Source organism: Pelodiscus sinensis, chromosome 10 (assembly GCF_052426305.1).
Source record: "Pelodiscus sinensis isolate ZL-2025 chromosome 10, ASM5242630v1, whole genome shotgun sequence".
NCBI classification, from domain to species: Eukaryota; Metazoa; Chordata; order Testudines; family Trionychidae; genus Pelodiscus; species Pelodiscus sinensis.
Window position 1 is genome coordinate 14,183,780 of NC_143061.1, and position 16,909 is coordinate 14,200,688.

General features: G+C 43.2%; 1 protein-coding gene across 5 annotated transcripts in view; it reads right to left on the reverse strand.

Annotated features, from left to right (window-relative positions):
- The window catches only part of NAALADL2 (N-acetylated alpha-linked acidic dipeptidase like 2), a 984,106-nt gene that overhangs the window by 683,974 nt on the left and 283,223 nt on the right, over window positions 1-16,909 (reverse strand). Inside the window, exon 1 of one of the 5 annotated variants that reach the window (XM_006139188.5) lies at window positions 5,596-6,301. The exons of the other annotated variants lie outside the window; for them this stretch is intronic. Coding sequence (XP_006139250.3) covers window positions 5,596-5,638 — 43 coding nt within the window. The 5' untranslated portion in view covers window positions 5,639-6,301. Of the gene's footprint in view, window positions 1-5,595; window positions 6,302-16,909 lie in introns of those variants that run through there. 5 annotated transcript variants of the gene reach the window in all.

The window sequence follows — 16,909 nt, forward strand, 5'->3', positions numbered from 1 at the left end:
CTTCTGATTTGCGAGCCTTCTCTGTCCACCTAAAATGGTAACAACTTGTGACTGAAAAAAATGAGGAACTAAATCTCCATAACCACGTTCTATTACACTTTCCTGCTGGCTTAGCAAACTGAAACGGTACAGAAATCTGTTGTGGATTTTTTTTTCTTTTGTGGTGAAATCCCAGACCTCTTGAATTCAACAGGAGTTTTGTTGCTGTCTTTAATGAGGTCAACATTTCACCTTTTGTATTTAAATATGGTGACGTGAGTCTTTGGTCTGTCAACCCAGTTTTAAAGAAGGAAGGATGAAAACTGGTTTTTAAAAATGTCACTTTTCCACAGTCATGAAATGCCAATTTAACTGTAATTGTTTCAAATGAAGTTTGCCTGTGACCAGAAGCAAGTCTCATGTGAATTTCAACATGTTAGAATTGCCAATACATGGATGGAGCTCTCCGTGAGATGCTCTCATTTCCTCAGGGAAACAGTCCTGTAGTGCAGAATTGTCTTATTATTGATATTTAAAAATACAAATAAATAAAGATGCCCAAGGCTTCTATTCTTAAATTATTCTGGAATAGCAGTTAATAGTTTCTTGTATCTGGATTTGCATTTCCAGAGTCTAGAATGCAAATTTCTCCAGAAGTGGTTGAAAAAAAAATTGGTAAAAATATTCTTTGGTGACAAAATATTTTTAGTATATTATTATTGTTTTGCATATGGTGCATCTTGAAGCTCTGGGACATTTTTAATTTTTATCCTATATGGCAATAATACTCAGAGGCTAAGTAACAAAAAAGCAAGCAACTTTTCTGATGCCAGATGCTGAAGATCAATAGCTATTTCACAAAGTTTATGGCATAATTAAAATGTGTAACAGAAACAATTTTCTTTTCAACCCCTCAGGCTAAGTCTAGAATTATTGACTAAGTCAAAGTTATGTGGTGAAACGTTTTTATTATGTTTATGGATAATATAAAGGAGTTTATGGGTTTTATATGTAATTTGGTAAGTATAGGAAAGTGAAGAGGAAAAATCCTCTGCATCAGCAAAAGATCAATTGTAAAAATCATTGTAGGTAGGTGTGTGAAAGGAGATTTAGCCACTTTGCTTTAGTTCACAATCACCCACTCTTTAACCTGAAAGCTTGTGAATTTAAGAGAACAAACTTATACACGAGTATTTACATTAATGTCATTGGTGCTCACATACCTAGTGCTCAACAGGGACCAAAGGGGAAGTGCAGAATTGGGGCCAAAGGGAATGTGTGGCTTTTGATTCATGCTAACATGATAAACGTTATTAAAAAGAAATCAAAGCAAATGAAAAACAATCTTAGAATCCACTTTTTCAATTGCATAAAAGAAACAAAATTACTGAAAGGAAGTGACCAAACTGCACACAAATACAAATATGCACAGGGCTGTTTCATTTTCAGATGTCATGCAGGTGTCTAAGACTTTGTTTACATTTCAAAGTTGTAAAGTGCAGCTGCGACAGCATTTAACGCGGGAGTGTGGCCACAGCAGGAACACTGGGAGAGAGCTCTCCCAGCACTCTAAGTAAGCCATGCTCAGGAGGGGAGAAGCTAACACTGGTGCTTTTTGGCACTATAACTTGCACTGCTTGGAGTGGGTTGTTTTGCAGACCGCAGAGCCAGAAAGCTGCAGCACAATAAAGTGCCATTGTAGACTTAGCATAGGAGCAAAGGGGAAACCTGCCACCTCACACAACAATGGTTGATAAAATATGCATCCTAAGAGTAAGCAGGGAGGCTTATTCATCTCCACAGTGTGCCTGGTTGGAGTAGCCTCCATGGCCCAGGGTCCAGTGTGTAGGGCAGGGCTGCTAACTTTAATTGGACAATTTCTGGAGATTTCGTTATATGGCATAAGAATTAATTAAAACACAATCTTTAATTCCTGAAGACCACAGACAATCCTGGGAGGTTGGCAACACCGGGAAGGGGAGAAACTAGATTATCCATGGAGCAACATCCCTCCACACACACTTTTACTCTGTTCTATGTGCTGTGCACACGTTCCTCATGGGAGCTCCTGAAATCATCTTCTCGCCCCTTTATGTAAGAGGAGAAAGGATTCTCTTCCTTCAGAACTAAGCTCTATTAGAAAAATTGCACCAGGATAACTACACCAGCATACCAAAAAAAAAAAAAAAAAATCTATAAAGTTCCCCCAGCACAAAGCCCTTAAGACGACACACTTTGGGCTCAATCTGAAACCTGTTTACATCAATGGAAGAATCCTACTGATTTCCTGGGGCATTTTAGGACTTTAACTAAATTGCTGCTTCTTAACCCATTGAAACCTTACTTAACTATTAAGATAAACTAATTTTAAATGTATGTACACATTTAAAATGAAAAAGGATTTAATTATACTGATGCAATTTTTATCATACAAGTCCCAAGAACAAAATAAAGCATTTTAAACAGACATTTTAATAATGCACCTCCAAGGCATCTGAAGAAGTGGGTTGTGCCAATGAAAGCTCAGGATACTATCTATATTTTTTGTTTGTCTCTAAGGTGCTACAGTTCCACTCATTTTTTAAGGGTTTTTTTTTTTTAAAGTTACAGAGTAACACAGCTATCCCTCTAGGACGTAAAAAGCCTGAGATGTTACAGCTTTAGTTAAAGACATAATTAGCTTTATGTCTCTCTGGCTAAGGTTGCAAATAAGACTTGTGGGGGAAGAGGGGAGGAGGAGAAACATATTATCCATTCTCACCAGACTGATTTTAGTCCTCTTTCATCGCAATACAGCAGAAACCGATGTCATCTCAAAAGCAAATATAAGTTACTAACATTATCAGCCCTCGACATATTGTAACCAAATTCTCCAAATCACACATGAAAAAATCCACGCAAAGTGCACTTCGTGCAGGAATTTGTCTCAATTTAGACTATAAAATAAAGTCCAACCATGCCAAAAAAAAATAAAAATTACAGAATCTTCTCTACAAGTGTAAAAACATAGGAAATGTCTATGGATTTTTAAAATACAACTGAATCATTTTGAATCAATTTAAACTCAATACTTGAAAGGCCTATTGTTCTTTGTTTACCCATTCCAGAGCCGCACCCCTCTCTCTTACTGCAAATTCAAGTGAAAACGAAAGTATGCAACATTTCAACCTCAGTGTCTGAAAAATCTTTACAGAGGGGAGCAAGTGCTAATCGCAGCAACAGAGGAAAGCAACAGATTTCTCGTTACTTTAGTTGGAATGAAATAGAAAATTACCATGGCAGACTGACCTTGTATTTCAGACTGACCAGATGGCTGGAAGTGGCTGATTTATGTAAGCCTGAAGCAGAAATACACCTTTCTTTATCATCTGAAGCTATTTAAAGAAATGAGGTGGCAGCTCCCAGTCTCTGGTGTACAACTTGTATCCTCATCCCAAGACCATCAATAACATTAATTTTCACGCTTACAAGTAGATGTTGCACAAAGACTACTGAATCAATGGCACTGGATTTTGGGCACCCTAAAAGTGGTTCCTTCATTAAACAATGGAGACATATTGAAGGACAGAGAGAGGAAGTTTGACCACCTGCTGTTCCTGCTGTATCTGTTCTGGTAATAAAGGAGGTCAGCCTCCCGGAATCTCTGTTCAGCACCTTCACTAATTCACACAAGCAATAAATCCATTAAACATAAACATAAATAAAGGAGAAATTCAACCATCTTGTCAGCAGCAATGTTGAGAGGTCTTTGGTGTAGACTCTTTAAATATCAAATCTCTAATTATTTTGGAGTATTTCTAATACAAACCAAGCGAAGAAAGTGTCTGGCTTTCAGGACAGAAATGCAGAAGAACAGGATGGTTTGTAAGATACAAAGTGATCACCTAATACTTTTTATTTTTCTGAAAAGAATCCTTTCACCTCATGGTCCTAATCCCAATCTCAGTTCCACTGGTGTAAATCAGGAGGACACCATGAAAGTCAGTGGAATTATGCTTCTGCAAAAATGGTACAAATGAGGTCATATTCGGGGCCATGTACTTTGGTGGAGTTACATATGAGAAAATGGGCCACATCAGCCCTTATTTTACATCAGTTTTGAAGTGATTTAATTCCACAGGTATCACTGAAGTAACTCCTCATTATACCAGTACAACCGAGATAAGAATCAATCCCAGTATGTCTAAAGAGTATGCAACCATATGTGTTTCCACTAGGCAAAATGAAAAAAAAATCTTCCTCTCATCATCATGACATTCAAAGGTCTTTTAGACTCACAAGCGAGAAATAAAAGGTCATGTGATTTTTTTTTCTTGCTCCCAGAAAGAAATACTCTTAAAAATATTCAAGTCAGCAGTGCAGTTTGTGTTAGTAAATGAATGCCAAAGCAGGCCCAGAGAGAAAGAGACTGACACAAAAGGAGCAGGGAGAGAAAAATATATTATAATAAAAAAATAAAAGCCTGATTCGTCTCTCTCAATAGTTTTACGCTGAAGTAACTCATAATGGAATTAATTCTGATTTATATTAGTGAGAATCAGACACTAAGAAGAATTCATTTACTCACACACACACGTACTATTTTGGCTAGAAAGCCACACACTGATTTTAGGTGTAAGAAAAAAAACATTTATGAATTGAATGTAGCTTTGTGTTCCTTACAAACCCAAAAAGTAGTTGGAGACTCCAACTCCATGAGTTTCACCCTTCATCACTCTGCAGAATTTATGGTGACTTCTCAGTTACAAGCTAGGGGAAAGTTAAAGAAAATGGATTGAGCAAAGGGAAAATTTAGGCTGAATGTCAGGAAACACATCCTAACTGGAAAGATCTATAAAGACATGGAATTGCCTCTCAAGGAGTTGTCACTAACTGGAGAATTCAAAGCCGGACTAGAGAAAAAAATGTTCACATTAAAGACAGAATACACAAGGATAATACAAGCTTTCCAACTGCCCCGCTCAGATTTCTATGAAAATATCAGCCTTCTCAGAAAAGACCATGGAGCTCCTTTCTGCCACCAGCCTTGATGTTGGCAGTGGTTACAAGAGCCACTTTAGCATTTATAAATCAATGTTATGTTAGCACCCAAAAAAAAGTAACACGGAAAAAAAGTGAAAAAAATGGGAAGTGAAAAGGAAAAATTATGTATTTTTTTTTCATTCTTGCTCAGGCTGCCCCCAGCTCTGAACACCTGTTGCATGCATCTGTAGTATCAAGACAAAATGACAGTGTTAATTATCTCCCAACTAAAAAGGCTAGGAAATAACTAAGCTTCACTGCAGACTGAAACCCAAAAAATCCACAGGTAAGCTGATGGTTAAATACTGAACCTCTGTCAATAATTGAAGACCTCCAGACAACTAAATGCTAAACAACTGTGGCATATTCTCTCACTCTCCTCTGGCTTAATGCAGCATTTCACACAGAAAACATGATGTAAACCCTGAGATTTGACTTTTCTTCTTTCTCCCAAAATGCATACACATGCAGAAACAAGTATGTCAAGCAGCACATGCTGCTGTTGCTGAAAGCCAAACAGAAACACACATTCACAGTGATTTAATACCCACTCTCTCTGACAATGAAGCTGTTTTACACATTGTGTGTGCTTACCTTGCAGGGATGAATTGGGCAAACTTGCTTCATTCTCTCCCATTTTTAAAAAAACCCACACAATTCTTTATCAACTGGCCAAGCAGTTTCAAGTTGAGTCAGTTACTGTGCAGGTTTTGACCTCCAAACTTTCTACTGTAGCACTGCAACCCTATACCTGACTTTCTTCTGTGAATAATTAGTATCCTGCTTCCTGCATTACCTGGGCTTGCCTGACCTGTTTCTCTATAAAGTGACATCACACCCTTTGATCTCCCTTGCTGTATTAACATGTGCTTCAGACAACATTGCTTTGTCCCTCACTTGAGACTCTTCTGTTCATTTCCCTAACACATTTTTTTTACTTTCACTTTTCTATGCACAAAGCTTTTTGAACATCTTTTATCATTAGCAGCTACTGCCATATTCAAATCACTGAAGCTTTCAGAGTGTTTGTAATTGATTTTAAAGATTCTCTGAATTTGCATTTCATAGGGGAAACTAAAAATAAAATGTTGACTGTCAAGCTAGTCTGTGTGGGAGAGGAACTTTACAGGTACAACTGTCTAGCACAGAGAAAGATGATCATTTCAGATATGGGTTGAAATCCTCATCTGAGAATTTTTTATGTTATACAAAAACTGTCTCCGAGACAAATGATTTATCTCTACACTACAATTTCAAGACTGCTTGGACTCTATCATTGAAGAAGAAAGGGGAATACAAACAAAATGTTATTTTTCCCCCTCTATCCTTCCCGCTCTAGCCCAAGGACACAAATACTAAGATAATCTTACCCAAGCGGCAAGTTTGTGGTCTGAAGAAATATTTACTCTGCTCTCCTACATGAGGCAAACAACAAGTATTTTCATAGAGTCATGCCTAATTTACCAAACAAGTATCACTGGCTTTTTTAACTACTTTATTTTATTTTATCTTGACATTTACATGTATAGCTATAAAATATAAAACAGTGTTGATGAACTGGAACTACAAAATTATTCTGAGGGAACAAATACAAGAAAAAAAAATCCACCTGAATTAAATACAATAGAGGAGCTACAGCAATATTCACCTCTGTTTAGATTGCTTATGGGTATGTCTAGGCTGCAGTCACAGGCTGTGATTGCAGCATGTACGTACATACCCCAGCTAACTTTAATTTAGCGAGCATAGGTACTGGAGCAGTGAAGCTGTTACAACATGGGTTTCAGCACAGCCCATACAAGCCTTCCTGGAATAGTGGAAAAATGTTGAATGGGAGGCCTGCACCAAGGCCCGTGCAGCAGCACTGGGACTATTTTTAGGGTGGGGGTGCTGAGCTGTGCCCCCCACCCCCCACACACACACCCGTTCACTGCCCCAAGCTAGAGTCACACTTAGGATTGCCAGCTCTCCTGCAGGCCATTCCTGCAAATGGGGTCTGGTCCATCCAGCTAGGGAGAACTGGCAATTCAGCCGCAGATGGAGATAGCTGTGGAGCTCCGAGCTGGTGGCCGTGCCCCAAGCAGCAGCGCAGCCTCCAGGGCAGTGGTCTAGACTCAAGGGACGGCAGGCGATGAGACTCTGGGAGTGCTGGGGCTGGCGGAACCTGCAGGGGCTGCCGGTAGACTAAGGATGTTAAGGACTAGTCGACTATCTGATAAGCAACTAATTGCTTCCCCTGCCCCGCCCTTGCTGCCTCTATCAGCTAGACTAAGCAAAGAAGGGGGAGGGAAGGAGAAAGGGGGTACTTCAAAATGGCAGTGCCGCATGGAGCCCAGGGTACATGAGGCGCTGACGCTCTGAAACACCATGGTGGCATTTCAAAGGGGCAGTGCTGCATGGAGCTGACACCGGGCTCCATGCAGTGCTGCCTCTTTGAAACGCTGCAGTGGCGTTTCAAAGGGGCAGTGCCACACAGAGCCTGGGAACAACTGTGTGGTGCTGCCCGTTTTAAACGTTGCCGTGGCATTTCAAGGCAGCACTGCTTGGAGCCCAGAGTCAGTAGGGGACTCCCTAGCTGTCCCTGGGTCCCATGCTGCATTTCTGCAGAACCCAGAGTCAGCTAGGGTGTCCCCAGCTGATCCCAGGCTCCATGCGGCGCTGCCGCTTTGAAATACACAAGAGCCCCTGCTGGGGACTCTTGTACATTTCAAAGCTGGCACACCGTGTGCAGTCTGGGGCAAGTGGGAAGTCCCGCTGACTCCAGGCTCCATGCGGGCACTTTCAAAGTGGAAGCACCTGCATGGAGCCTAGAGTCAGTGGGACTTTCCGCTGGCCCTGGGCTGCACATAGAGTTCCAGCTTTGAAATACACAAGAGCTCCCACTGGAGCTCTCATACATTTCAAAGGAGGAATGTGGAAGTACCTTTCGACTAATTGAGTAGTCAATGGAAATTCCATCGACTACTCAACTAGTAAATTAATTGATATTTAATATCCTTACTATAGACCACGACTTGGGTAGGGTAGTCTCTGGGCACAGGAAAGGTGGATGGAAAACCTAGGGGTGCTGCAGCACCCTCCACACCCCTACTTCCTGCACCTATGAGTCCATGCTGCCATGGCTTCACTGCTCTGGGACCTGCACCAGCTACATTAAAGTTAACTTGAGCATGTCTACCCAAGCTGCAGCCTCTGGTTATAATTCCAGTGTAGACTTACAGTAAGTATAATGTAATAACTTGCCTTACCCAACAAACAAAAATAGCACTGAGTGTTTTTATGCCGATTTTAAAAGTTTTCCTTCTTTTTTGCTGTAGTAGAGCACCAAAAGAATAGCTTCAGGTCATCCTCAAAAGCATAAAGAAATTACTAAGTTTAACATGCAGTTAACATGGGGATTTTACTGTCATCCATCTTCCCCTGATACACTAGTAACCTCATGGCATTTTATTATGTACATACTAGACACCCTGTCTTATCTATACACACAGGTATTTTTAACCACCCGCAGAAAACCATCACCCTCTTTTAAGAGAGGCAGCCTAACAGGCCCACCGATGAAGGGGACAAAGAGGGCAACTGCCCCGGGCCCTTTAAAATGGCAGCGCACGCCAGGCAGTGCTGAAAGGGGAAGGCTAGTCCCAAGCCCTGACCGTTCCACCTGAGATCTTGCCCCTTCTGGCAGTCAAGTCTGCTCCCTTGCTTGGTTCCTGACTCTTTCTTTAGCCCTGGCCTCTGACTCCCTACTGACTGCTAAGCCCGAATGCCCATACCTCCATCTGTGATATGTTACAGAGGGCTAGTGGAGTGGCTCTGTGACTTTTATGCACTCCACCTCCTCTATGCAACTGGAAAGCCCCCATGCACTGGATTGCCCCATGGCATATAAAAAATAAAAACTTCCTCTCATCCTGCCCCTCATTCCTATGCTGCCCTCTTGTGGAGCAAACCCTCACTAGGGTCACTCTCCACTCTCATGCAAGGGGGACATAATTTGCTCAATATTAAAGACACCGTCAGTGAAAGAAAAAATGTAACTCCTGAATTTCAGTTATATTATGAGTTGCAAAGGATGCAGCATTTTTTATTGTTCTGTTTACATTTCTCTCCCTCTCCCACACACGTCCTAAGAGCAAGGCAGCGCCTAAATGTTCCATTCTATTACCATTTCTAAACAAAGGGGAAATTATAATGGTTTGCATGTTCTTTTACAACTGTGCAGAGAGTGTATTTTTCCTCTGACGACTATGCTGTTAGTTTTTCCAGCAATGAAAAAAGAAGCATGAAGCAACAAAGAAAAGGTTCGTTCCAGCAGCTGAGTACTGACATTCTGCATTTGGCAACATGATTCTTTCTGATTTTAAGCTTTTAGCACCTACTAAAGTGTTTTGTGGCTTTTCAGGTACCAAAATTTTATCACATCACCTTCTGTTGATATATATATATGTATGTATGTATTTAAGCTTCTAAGAGTTAAGGGAATGACAGTTTTGAAAATTTTTCTTCTTTTTTGAAAGAAACCAACAGTCAGAAACAGTGCAAAAATGACTGGAATACAATCTTTTTCACACTCACTTTTCAACAACTGCTTTTAGTGGGGAGAGGCAGTTAGTTCCATTTTATGTTTTCCTATAACTATTCATTGTGCTCAATTATGTGTAGCAATTTAAATGGGCTGTTTCCCAAAGAATCAATCACAGTTCACCTAATTTATCTGTAGCATAACCCAAATGTAAAATGTAGGAGTTTCCATCCCTTAAAAAAAAGCACTAAAATTGCCTAGGTTTTAAGTTAGAAAAATGCAAGCAAATGTAAGCAATTTTGGTTGTTTTTTTGGGTCTTAGGAAGTCATGGATGAAGAATGAAGGGAAATATAGTTGGCTAAGACGTATAACTAGGTTTCAATTTTTTTTCTTTGTTGAAGGAGAAAAGGTAAATGTTGACTGATATCCAGATACATGATATAAAGTGTAAATGTAATACAATGAAAAAAAATCAAACAACAAAGCAGATATATAGCAGGCGCACCTGAAAATTGAGTATTTTCCATCAACACAAATTAAGCGTACCATGACATTTAAAAGCTATCACATGCCAAAGTATCCTTGGGAAGTTCTTGCAACACAATGAGAACGTAGGTGTGTCCAACACACTTGCTGCACTCTAATCATCTAACACATTCATGGATCTTCACCAGCCACTATAATTAACACTTGCTACACATCCAGGTCTTATCTGAATAATACATTACCCAAGAAATCACAAGCCAACACTCAGAAAACTGATCATTAGACACCTATCAGTCAAACAACTGTATGCTAGTCAGTTCACACAAGTCTACAACATTCCAAACTCCTAAAATCCAAATACAGTAAGACCAGGTCTATACAGTACTAGGCCTGAAAGTTCGGCTTAAGGTATGTAAACAGTGTAGCTGGAGTACACATACCTTAAGCCAGTGGTCACCAACCAGTAGATCGGGATCTACCGGTCGATCTTGGAGCCTCTGACAGGTGATCTTGACTGGTTTGGCCAAGAGGCTGTCAAGTCCTGGCACTTCAGCTGCCCCTCCCACTACTGTTGCACATCTGCTGCCCTTTGCTTTGGAGCTGCCTCCTCCCACCCCCGGGAGCCTCCTGCTTGCTGTGCAGGTCAGGGCAGGGAGAAGAGGGGCGCTGATGTCAAGGTGCCCCCTTTCCCAGCCTGTATCTTATCTCCACAGAGAAGAGAGGGGGCACAACAGGACTTGTGATGGCCCCACTGCACCACCATCCAGGAGCCACCTGAGGTAAGCAGTGTCCAGTCAGAGCCCACATCTTGAAACCCTACCCCAATCATAAACCCCCTCCTGTACCCCTAACCCTAAGCACCACTGCACCCAAATACCCTCCCAGAGCCTGCACCTAGAACTCCCTCAAGTACCCCAACTGCCTGCCCCAAGCTCAGCTCAGAGCCCCTCTCGCACTCCAAATAACCTTAGCCCAAGACCAGAGCCTACAACCCAACCCACTGCCCCTGCCTGGTGAAAGTGAGGGAGGATGGGGGAGGCAGGGAGGATGGAATGAGCAGGGGTGGGGCCTTGGAGAAGGGGCACAAATGAGGCGGGACAAGGTTATTTGGCTCAAGGTTATTTGGCTACTTAAAATCAGGAATAAGGGATCTTCCGGAAAAGGCTTTATTTTCCGAAAGATCCTGTCTAGACTGGCGCTTTTCTCTGGCAAAACACCGAGCCGGAAAAAAGCAGCAGCCATGTTCATGCAAATGCCGTGGGGATATTTAAATCCCCCGCGGCATTTGCAATTCTGACTGGTCTCATTAGCATCCCTTTTCCGGAAAAGGGTGCCAATGTAGACACAGCCTAGAAGAACAATCTCTGGCGCAGCAAGTGGCCTAAGATCCCAAGCTCCTGAAAATCCACATCAGATCACTGATGGTCTTTCACCATCTACAATCTCTTCATAAGAAGCATCCTACAATCTGGCTCGCGTCATACAAAGCATGGATGATGCTGCAGGCCCAGTATTAGCACATCAACTCACATAGTCAACTCAAACATACCATTCAGACCTAGGCCCATACAACGGAAGGACAGAGAGGAAGCCACAGGGACGCTGAAACTAATTGTATAGTGGGAGGCACTAGGAGCCATTGAACCAAACTGTAAACACCATATATAATGGAAACCATTTCAAGAAGCAGCACCTCTAGTTCCAGCCCCTATCAGGAGTGTTCCAGTACCACCTCATATGCAAGAGGGGTCACTGTGAACCAAAATCCTCAGAGGGTATCCAGCAGTTTTGCAGATCCAGAGAGTAGACCAAATGAGCATCTCCAAAGACACGGTTCCCTACAGGGGCTGCCTCGGGTGCCATCTGAAAGTTAAAAAGCGCTCAAGTTTTATTTTCTTTAGAGACTTCCAAGAGAATAACGCTGATGCACTGACCCTATTACTCTGTCTGTCAGGGTGGCTGGCAGACTTTGCTGGGCTCTGGGCAAGGTGCGGGATGGAGCAGTTCTGGGCTTCTGAAAGGGGCGAGGCCTTGGGCAGGAGGGATAGAGCTGGGGGCTAGTCTCTCCTAGCCAGCACTTCAGTCCTGCCTGCCATGCCTCACCAGGGGCTCTAGCCACTGCCATTGCTGTTGTAGTGTTAGCAACAACCAGGAGCCTTGGGCTCTTTTAAATCAGCAGGCCCTGGAGCAGCTGCTCCCTTTCCCCCAACTGGCAGGCCTGCCTCCTCATTTCTGTATTGACACTGAAACAAGTCATTCTTTAGACCTGGTTTTAGGACTGGTTAGGTCTAAGGGGAACATCTTATTTCTCCCTGGACTGCATTCTGCCTCTTCCAGGATGAGATCAGAACCTTGCCCTAGTACCTAAAGAAAATGAGTGAATTTATGAAGGTCCACCCTGGAAATGCCTGATCCCAAATCAAATTCCATTTACCCCTGGATTATTGTCATTCATGATACACTATAGAATGGCACGCTGAAAAATCTCATTCAATACACAGCAAGCCACCCACTCAGCAACAGAGATCGCCAAGCAGACATCACCCCAGTGATCTGTCCCTCTTGGTCAGTATCATGAAGATTGCAGAATCAGACCCAATAGTTCAGTCTTCCTCTTTGAACATCTCCCTACAACAGCTCCAAGTTCCTAAGGGTGCACCTACACAGCAGCGATTAACTCAAAATAAGATACGCAAATTGAGCTACAGGCAGTCCCCGGGTTACGTACAAGATAGGGATTGTAGGTTTGTTCTTAAGATGAATCTGTATGTAAGTCGGAACTGGCATCAGCCGCGGCTGAAACTGATCAGTTTCAACAGCGGCTGAATCTGGACACCAGTTCCACTTACATACAGATTCAACTTAAGAACCCCAGGCGTCCCCAAGTCAGCTGCTGCTGAAACTGATCAGCAGCTGATTCCAGGAAGCCCAGGGCAGAGCAACTCTGCCTCGGGCTTCCTGTAGTCAGCCGCTGGTCAGTTTCAGCAGCGGCTGATTTGGGGGCGCCTGGGGCAGAGCAGCTCCGGTGCTGCTGGGTTGGTCCAGTAGTGCGGCAGTTCCTCGGCGCTACTGGACCAACCCAGCAGCACCCCAGCTGCTCTGCCCCAGGCATCCTGATTCAGCCTCTGCTGAGACTGATCAGCAGCAGCTGAATCAGGACGCCTGGGGCAGAGCAGCTGGGGTGCTGCCGGGCTGGTCCAGTAGCACCAAGGAGCAGTGCTGCAGGACCAACCGGCAGTACCCCACCTGCTCTACTACAGGCCCCCGGCTTTGCTCCATGTCTCCCATGTCTGCTGGGGGGGCACTAGCTGCGTCCCCCCCCAGAAGACCAGGGAGACGCTGAGCAAAGCCACGGAGGACCTGGGCCGGACCCGCTGCACTTCCAGATCAGCTGGAATCGCCACGGGTCCGGCCCGGGTCCTCCGCCGCTTTGCTCAGCGTCTCCCTGGTCCGGGAGACGCTGAGCAAAGCCGCTGAGGACCCGGCGGCACCCGCGGCGCTTCCAGCTGATCTGGAAGCGGCCGCGGGTCCAGCCCCGGGTCCTCCGCCGCTTTGCTCCCCATCTCCCTGGTCTGCTGGCTCCCCCAGCAGACCAGGGAGACAGGGAGCAGCTCCAGTCCTCCGGGGTGAGAAATCCCCGTTCATAACTGCGGATCCGACATAAGTCGGATCCGCGTAACTCGGGGACTGCCTGTACATCAATTGCATAGCTTGTTTCGAAATAGCTTATTCTGACATAGGGAGCGTCTACACAGCACTTATTTAGAAATAGAGAACTCTTCCTCCAACTTCCCTTACTCCTCATACAATGAGGGTTACAGGAGTCGGAGTAAGAAGTCCTCCCAGCTTGACAATAGTTTGACACTATTTCAAAATAACTGCCTGCTGTGTAGACACGACTAAGTTATTTCGGAATAGTACTAGTTATTTTGAAATAGTGTTGCACTGTAGACGTACCCTAAGGGACTACTGCACTCATGACTTCCAAAGACTGTTAGAACAATGGAAAGGTCATGTTCAATAGCGAAATTCACCTGTGCAGAAAACAGCTTTTTCTTGGCAACAGGCCTCCCATTCTGGTCCTTGTTCCCAGAAGAAGATTAACAAATGAGAAAAACTTGAAGGTAAAATGTAAAATCCACTACTTTGACATAGTTAATGCTATTTCAAAATAATAGGACAATAGTTCAGTTGGAGGTGAGACAGAGAATAAGGTAAATTATTAGTGATTTTGGTTGTCCACTTTGATAAACTCTTTAAAGGGGTCTGATTTTCAGAAAACACTCAGCATTTGAAAAACCAGGCATTTCTAAAGGAGCCTCGACTTTGAAGCACCAAAAATCACTAGTCACTTCTGAAAATCCTGGCTGACATTCTTATGTGAAAACGTGATAGATAGCTGAATAACTTAGCAAACACACCGATTTTTATCTCGATTATAAGATCCCAATCAGGTACTTCACTGACACTTCACTATTGTATATTATTTGTAATGCAGTAGCACTTACAACCCAAATGTGCCAGGCATTATAGAAATAAACAGGGGAGCAAAAGGGACACAGCTGCCCTGGGGCTCTGGCGGCAATTTAAAAGTCCCTGCAATTCCAGGCCACTGCCACCACAGCAGCAGTAGAAGCCAGAGTCCTTGCCCCTTAAAATCATGGCTGGATCTCTGGGCAATGCAGAGGGCTGGGTGGAGGAGGCTAGGCCCTAGCCCTGCTCCTTCCCAGAGGGCCAGGAGCCAAGCTTCCACCCCCTATCCCCCAACCTTGTCCAGGGCCCAGTGAAGTCTGTCACCAGTTCTGAAAACACAGAGCAAAGACTAGGTCCCGGTTCCATAAAGTTTAATTTCACTGTTATAAAAAGTAAATAGTAAAGTCCATGTGATATTTCAGTGCTATAATCAATTTTCTTCCTAGGATTTGGAACAGAAATTTCAGAAGGTACAGAAAGGTCTTTTATGCAATAAACTCTACTCACTTTCTAAGCTAGTTAACATAGCAACATGGTGCTATTCCGTTAACAGTAAAGGTACAGAAGCTTCAGAGGGGTAGCTGAGTTACTCTGTACAAGATAAACTTAAAAACAACAACAAATAGTTTGGTAGCACTTTAAAGACTAACAAAACATGTAGGATGGTATCTTGAGCTTTCGTGGGCACAGCCCACTTCTTCAAATGACTGGAGCATTGGATATCCAGGACCAAAATAAATAGGGAAGAAGGGATGGAGAGTGGAAAAAGAAAAAAATGGGAAGAGGTAACAAGAAGAGGTAGTGGGTAAAAAATAACAAGGGTAAAGCTGAGCTGGAATGTATTAAGAAAAACAAATAGTTTCTAAGTACCTAAAGGCTGTACAGGCAGTCCCCGGGTTACATGGATCCGACTTCCATCAGATCCCTACTTACAAACGGGGTGAGGCAACCCCGCACTAGCTGCTTCCCCCCAGCAGACCAGGGAGACGCAAAGCTAGCATCCCTCCCAGCAGACCAGGGAGATGTGGAGCGGCTTTTCTCAGCAGACACCTCAGCTTGAGAATAAAGGACTGAGGGAAGTGAGGTGTGGGAGAATAAAACTGAGCTCTGGAGAAATGTTTGGCTAGAGTTTCCCCTACAATATGTACCAGTTCCGACTTACATACAAATTCAACTTAAGAACAAACCTACAGTCCCTATCTTGTACGTAACCCGGGGACTGCCTGTACAGTCAAAAGAGGCAGATAAGAACCATTACTTAGCAAACATCAAATGGTCAGGCAGCACTTAAGGCCTGACAAAATATGTAGATGGTATCATGAGATTCTACATAGACAAAGGACCATTGTCACCTTCATTGTTTAGTAGGTTGATAATGACCCAGCCATCCAGTATCTTTATTCAGTCCACCAGTATGAGAATCAAACTTGTGAATGAGTTGTAGTTCCAGTCCTTCCCTGTGTATTTGGCTTGTAACAAAATAGCTACTTGAAGATCTGTTAATGAACGCCCAGAGAGATAAAAGTGTGTGAGAGAGAACACATACTCTTGCATAAAGCCTGCTGGTTGTGAATAAATGCCATTCAAGACACCCCTAATGATCCATGGGGATCATTAGTATCTACCTTTCAGACAGAGCTCAGGTAAAAAAAAAGATACATGGGAAGACATGGTGATGTCAGGTTTCTTTGTTTTATGGAGAGGAGAAGAGGGGCTCAGATATCTTATTTCACGTATAACATAGGAGTGTTATGGATAGAATTACTGCCTCTTCCTTTAGTCTCCTAAATTACAGCCAACAGCTCATTCAGACTACAACCTCTATTAATGCTAGAGAGGAGAAAAAAACAGGTTGTGAAAATTGTCTAAGCATAAAGCAAGAATAAAACACACTTCCGATGTCCATACAAATGACAGAGCAACAAACAGGTGATGGAACATTAGCACACGCTGGCTGAGTGTCTGTGGAATTGAATCTGAGCTGCCACAAAGTGGAATATATAGAATCTAGACATGAAATTACCTTCCTTCATCCAAATTAGAAGACAGTTTTAATTAATTCCATTCTGAAAGGGACCTGAGCAAATATCAATTTGCCTTTGTTCAACAGCAGAGCTAGAAAAGAGTCTCACTGAGTGAAATTTGCCCAGCAACACAGGTGCTGCTGTAGGAGCCAGACACAGCTGACAGCTGCAGAGCACACAGGGGTGGGGGGGGGGGGGGGGAGGGTGATGGGAAGAGGTGGTAGAACTATGGCTATCCTACCTGTCTTTTGGAGATCTCAATTCTTCACAGGGAAGTGTGGTCATGTGGCCAGGAGGTGGAATTTTGTTTTGTTCAACTTTTGAGGTTTCAATATTTGTTCTCATTCAGTATTGGTATTAAAAAAAACAACACCAAGAATGTTTGTGTGCAAATGTAATTTT